Here is a 6,255-nt window from a genome sequence, read left to right as displayed (position 1 = left end):
CCTACTGTTTTTCTGAACATTCCCACGAGTCCAAAGCCCCGCAAAAGCTAGTCAAAAATAGATTGGAATTGATTAATTTTTTTTACTTGTTCTTATATTGTTTTTTAAAAAGTTGAACGTGGCCTTGCAGACTTTATGAGATTATTTGGGTCTGTCTACCTCGTAAGGGACAAAAACCAAATAAGATATACATATGTATATATGTTAACTTTACCAATAAGGTACACTGTCAATTTATACGTACTGAATTAACTAAAAAACATTTTCCTATATAATTATCCAGCTACGCAGATTTTGTTTTGTTTCCGGTAGAAATGTTTTCTGTTTCTCCGACGGCGAGCAATTTGTTTGTTTTGTCAGGTTGGCGGCGGCTGATGTGAAGACCACTTTGTAACGTATTATGTTACCCACTTTGTACTATTTACTAATCTTTCAAATAGATTTCCGACTCTGAAATAGGTTAGGTATTAAGGGGAGTAAAATAATAAGCAAATAAGTTTGTTTTTTTTTATTATAATCTTTGGTTTGTTGTAATTTTGCTTTGATATCCAATATAAGTACTGACTCGTATAAATACATCAACTGGTGGATGTTAGAAGATCCATAATAAATAATTAAAACAAAAATAAAACTATCCTTTGGTGGGGATCGATCGAACGAATGCATTTTCCCAGACATGGGACCCAGCTAGATCTTTTTTACCCCCTTTTGCACCTATATTTCAAATTGAATGACGTCGTTACAGCGTTTACAAGAACGCCAGTACAGTATGTATATTTAAGTACAGTATATATGCAAATATGGTTTATTTAATTATTATAGAAAAAAAAATATTTAAGGGTCAAGATAATATATTTTACGCCCTCCCGAAAGAAGTTATCGATATGACGGATAATTTCCACTAATTACCTAACTTAAAGAATGCTTATAATTTGACACATAGTTTCATTTTTTATAAATTTTGTCTAATTTCTCATATTATAATAATTTTCGTTATACCCATACTCGCAGTATTGCACTTGGCCACATGATTCCTTCGTCAGGTCCTCATAGCACCTCTCTTCATATTCGTTTTCACAATAGTCTTGGGTGTAATTCTCATTGCAAGCCCCGTTCGGGACGTTACAAGGCCTTTGTTGAGTTTCCATTCGGCTGCTTTCATTACCTTGATTCACGTTCCACCTCTGAGAAATGGAACAGCTGATGCTGCCACCGTGTTGGAAGGCGAAAGGCCAAGCCTGGAAGTTAAGTTATTAAAGTTACCAATTTTTCTGTCAATTGTTAATTGAAGTAATACTAACACAATTGAATTTAAATAAAATTATCGTTATTTATCAACTGATTTTACTTCCAACTTAGTAAGTGGGTATACTACTTATTTATAAATAAAACAGGTTTTTATTAATAAATAGTATAATGCAACGCGAAAGTTTAAAATCAGTTAGGTATAGGTAGATGCTATAATCTTTGCCCTGGAACATTTTTTGGGCCTGGGGTCCGTCTTTTTTTATCTTTATCAATAGTTCTATCATCAGCTTTTATCGTTAACAATAATTCAAATTTTTTTTAACTTTTGTCCATTTTGTATGACTACCGGGTTGTGTAGATATTTACAACCTCTTCACCTCCTACCATGTGTTAGTCCATTTACTGTTTGTCATTATTCCAAAAGTGTTTGAGACCCCCCAACCAGTTCAGTATCAAGTGTGAATATGCTCATTTATTGCGTACTATACAGCTTGACCGCACTTTTTATATCCATGCAAGTAAACACTTTTGCCCTTTTGGGCACCACATGTAGAGGTCGATCCTGTGAGACAATTTATGTTTAGTTCAGGGACGTGGTGGATTAAAATACCGTCATTTTTATCTAGGGCTAAGTAAGGTAAACATTTAGGAAATTAAAGGACATTCAAAATATAAAGGACTCGCGCCGGTGCAACCAAATTCTATATTTATGAATAAAAATCATTCCTACTTTATTTCCAAAGTAATGAATGTTTTGTACCATATACCTCAAAACAATTGAGTATCTACCTAACCTATGTAGTTTGAAGCAAAGACAAAGGATGAAGAAAAACAATAAACGCGTTAACGTCCGGGTATAAACTTTATTTATAATCCGAACAGCTGCAAACTTTTGGTCAGCTCGCGATGAAGTTTGTTGACATAACCTTTTTGTTTCTATCTCTCCAGTTTATTCCACTGTTTATGTTTTAAGAAAGGATTCCAAGAGACTCTTATTTTTTTACAACAGCGTTTGTTTAAAAAATGGCCACGGACTTTGAGGACACCCACGATGTTGTCAATGCAAAAGTTAGATCAATAATTTAAGATATAAAGAAAAAGGAGACTAACTTACTAAGTTATCGAATTCCGGGCAAAAGCTTTGATGTAGGTTTGTTATAAGTATCAAAGTTTCAAGGCGTCCAAGTATTAATTCAAAGCTTTTTTCAATTTTTTCTGCCAACAATCCAAGCGATTGCATAGACAACGGGACGGGATTATGCAAAATTTATTTGACTTTCTATGCAAACGTTGTTGATACATAATATAACTTAGTTTCAACATTTCTTCAAAGATGGTTTAATCCCCCTATCAATCAAAAGCTGTGGGCCTTCGTGGAACGTGGCACAATCCATCGACGACAGATTTTAGCAAATGCCTGTGATTCATTGCGGCCGGGACTCGTGCCTCTATCCCGAAGAATTAACGGGATGACAAGTGTGACAGGGGGATAAATTGTGAACAATTAGACGGCGATGTTGCGGGACATGTGGGCGGTGCGTTTTTAAACCCGCGTGTTAAGCACTGAGTGACGTCTAATAGCTTCGTGCTGTGATTAATATGTTGTTTGTGGAAGATCTGTTAATTAATCGCTTAGCAAAATAATTTAAGATTTTTTTTACGTTGTATAGGATTCGGGTGCCTAATATTATATACTAGCTGTGCCGGCGATTTCGTCCGCGTGGAATAGTTATTTTGGGCATCATTGAAGCCCTCAAGGATGAATAATTTCTCCGATTTTTTTCACATTTTCCATTATTTCTTCGCTCCTTATAGATGCAGCGTGATGTTATATAGCCAAAACCTTCCTCAATGAATGGAATATTCAACGCAAAAAGAATTTTTCAATTCGAACCAGCAGTTCCAGAGATTAGCGCGTTCAAACATACAAACTCTTCAGCTTAATAATATTAGTATAGATTTTTTTTTCTGTTTTTCTTTTTCTTATGGTGCAATAAAGAGTCTATCTATCTATCTATTATAGAAACAGTAAAAGTAGTCACAATAAATGGATAACTGCACTGCACCATAGTCACCAATTCAATATAACCGTTTCATCTTGTTATACAGTTTTACAACTCCGTGGAAAACTACATATTTACCTATTCACATTGCAGACAGGCCCACGAAACACTATTTCTTATAACTCAGTAGTGTTAAATTATTATTTTCGATTACTATATCTAATTAATGATGAGATGATTGTCATCAAACTATTTACCAAGCTAAGTGGATGCGGCGGCGTGTGCGCAGATCTCGGTTCGTGCAGCAACGCCCGCAGGTGTGCTATGTAGGAGGCTGCCAGCCGCAGCGTGTCCAGTTTGGACAGCTTGGTGTCTGCTGGGACCCACGGTAAGGTTGTCTTCAATCTAAAGAACGAGAACAAGTAGATAGCCTTTTATCTTTCATTGAAAGTTCGATGTTGAGAGAAGGTAAGGTTAATTGGCCCAAGGTAGATAGGTAAGTGTCTCCTGCTAAGATGTTCCAACCTGTAGAACAAGTCTCACTCATTGTCATTTCAAGGAAGTAAATTATATTGATGCAAGCTGGTTAAGGTTCCCCTGCATCTGCAAGTTTGATACTTCACCAAAGGATGCATATAGATAAATATCTAGACCAGCTTTTCAGCTTTAGATTCAATATGGATAAGGTTCTCCTGTAAAGGTGGCGGAGATTTACGGGAAGTCACTTCGTGTAAAATCCCAATCCAGGTTCATGGTCAAACCGCGTAGCCCGTGCTCCTCTCCACATAGATCAGGGTTAAACCAGAATTAATACTAGCTGAGGAAGTTAGCTCGAATATGTTCTCTAGGTCTTCACGAACCTGCAGAATGCCTTAGAAAGAACACGCATTCTGGCCCTTTCTCGTGCGTTCGCCGCGTTTCTGTGTTGGGGCTCCTGTGTACTTCGACCTGCAACGAAAATTTCTATTTTTTTAGCAAATTACATAACCCCCACAATAGTGTAGTGTATACGAGTGTATCAATCAACCAAATCTCTTTCATCTTTGCGTGTTCATGGTTTCACCTTCCGTTGCTATCGAGGGAGTTAGGTCTGTTTAAGTAAGTAATTAATCCATACCAATATCGGAAATGCACGGAATCCGTCATTTTATACAATTCCTAGGAAATTAATAAAAGTAATGCTTCCTGTGAACAAAATGCGAATCATCTAAGCTAAGAGCAGTTCCACCTACAAATCTAACGTGTGTTGAAATACAGATTTACTTTCGGAGGATAACGAAGTAAGTACTTATCCATGGAAACATTTTTCTATTGTGATTTCTATTTAATAGTGACTATGCTTCTAGTGCTAACGTTTGTTGCGCTAAGTCCTATATGGATGTTTCCCAACTTTTCATACAAAATCTGCTAAAGAGATATCAGAAAAACACGTAGTTAAAAGTTTACGCGAGCCAAACCGCAAACGGAAATAAGTAATATATGTAAATATACCTACTTATTTATTTTGAAGAGGTAAAAATCTTTTAATTTTTCGTAGCATAACTGTAGCGCGCTCGTAGCAAATCGTAGCTTACATTTTTAACGGAGGTAATTTATCAAATTGAACGATTAATTGTCCTGTACCGAAATTATAATTTTGTTTTGAATTTTTCCATTGTTGTATGCAATTCCATTAAATAAGTAAGATTTTAAATTGAAGTTGTTAGAATTAAGGTTCGTTAAAGATAAGAGGCCTTGTGAAAGTGAAAAGTGAAAAGATCTGGAGGAGGCCTTTGTGTCAAAGAGACACGCAGATGGAGACTGTGTTTTTTTATTATTACAGTTGTATATGTATTTGTAAATCTGTAAATTAGTAATAAAGGCTTTTGAATTGACAGGAAAAGGGCAAAAATATGACAATGGAGCAAATATCTTAATAATTCTTTGGAATCCATACATCTAAAACAAAACGATGCATTATTGCTCGTAAGCTACGTTTCCGCGTTAATCAAAGCCGTCGGAATTTCCAATCATAAAAAATATTACAATTATTAAATTTTTGAAATTGCTTCACTTAATTGCCAGTGACTGCTTAGTGAAGTTTGAAGCACACTCGAAATATGTAAAAATAACAATGTTTTTTACTTACACCATTTTTTTACTTACCAGAACTAGATTGAGAGTCATCAAAGAAGTAGTCATCGTCATCAGCTTCATCCGACAGTTTTTCGACAGGGGGAGATCTATTGGCGCGTTTCCTCGGCATTTTGTTGTCACACACATTTAATTAAAAAATATATCACATCACTGGTTGTTAAGACATTCTTCAGATTTACTTTTAATTTATTACGATTTTCTAATTTTAAAAATACCTAGATTGTAATTTTGAATTCTGCGCACATATTTTTATTTCAAATGTGTTATCTGAACTACAGGATTGGTGTCGTATGAAATGCGCTGGCGCAAGGCGGCGTAGGTAGTAGATCGTTGGGCGGCGCTTTTCGATGCCCCTCCCTACAATCCAGGATTATCCCAAAATCCCAAAATGACTAGCGTACAGATGGATATGTCACCCATCCTTATCCATTTCACTTTTTATAGTCAACCTACTACATGCTACTAATTGGTAAATTCGTTTGCTATCTTACCTGTATTTACAAATAAATTATTTTGATTGATTTGATTTTGATTTTGATTGATTGATCTTATTTGTTTGCTAACTCAAATAATTGCTATATAGAAATTTAGTTTTGGGAAATAAATAAAAAAATATTGTCAGGTTGGTAAGTGCTATATATGCTTGAAATCCTTAAGTCTAAACTGGACGGTTTGGTAAGGCCATCTTGGTCTACCATGCTGTAAACCACATGTTGCATATTTTCTGTAATTACCACTAATTTGTACTTATATTGTACCTAACTTTGGTCTCGAAAATATGTACATTAAAAAAGTCATGATTATTATTGATTAAGTATCACAAAGAAACAGTAACACACAGTAAGTCAGATCCTAAATTTAGTTAGCA

General features: G+C 35.3%; 1 protein-coding gene across 1 annotated transcript; it reads right to left on the bottom strand.

Moving 5' to 3' along the window:
- Positions 1 to 506: 506 nt before the first annotated feature.
- Positions 507 to 5,685, bottom strand: LOC106134978 (neurogenin-1). Its single transcript, XM_013335131.2, has 4 exons — positions 5,397 to 5,685; positions 4,112 to 4,199; positions 3,509 to 3,656; positions 507 to 1,238 (listed from the first exon to the last, which is right to left on the bottom strand). The coding sequence occupies exons 1-4, from the start codon at positions 5,494 to 5,496 to the stop codon at positions 966 to 968; spliced, it is 609 nt and encodes a 202-aa protein (XP_013190585.1). The 5' UTR covers positions 5,497 to 5,685; the 3' UTR covers positions 507 to 965.
- Between the last annotated feature and the right edge of the window lie 570 nt (positions 5,686 to 6,255).

Source organism: Amyelois transitella, chromosome 11, assembly GCF_032362555.1.
Source record: "Amyelois transitella isolate CPQ chromosome 11, ilAmyTran1.1, whole genome shotgun sequence".
In the NCBI taxonomy this organism is placed as follows: Eukaryota; Metazoa; Arthropoda; class Insecta; order Lepidoptera; family Pyralidae; genus Amyelois; species Amyelois transitella.
The sequence above is the reverse complement of the archived record's forward strand: the minus strand, read 5'-3'. Positions and strand labels throughout refer to the sequence as shown.

Excerpts from the sequence above, each read along its gene's own strand:
- LOC106134978 (XM_013335131.2), bottom strand. The coding sequence starts at position 5,496 with ATGCCGAGGAAACGCGCCAATAGATCTCCCCCTGTCGAAAAACTGTCG. Across the intron at positions 4,200-5,396 it reads TGACTCTCAATCTAGTTCTG|GTCGAAGTACACAGGAGCCC; the intron begins GTAAGTAAAAAA and ends TTTTCGTTGCAG. Across the intron at positions 1,239-3,508 it reads CGCCGCATCCACTTAGCTTG|GCTTGGCCTTTCGCCTTCCA; the intron begins GTAAATAGTTTG and ends CTTAACTTCCAG.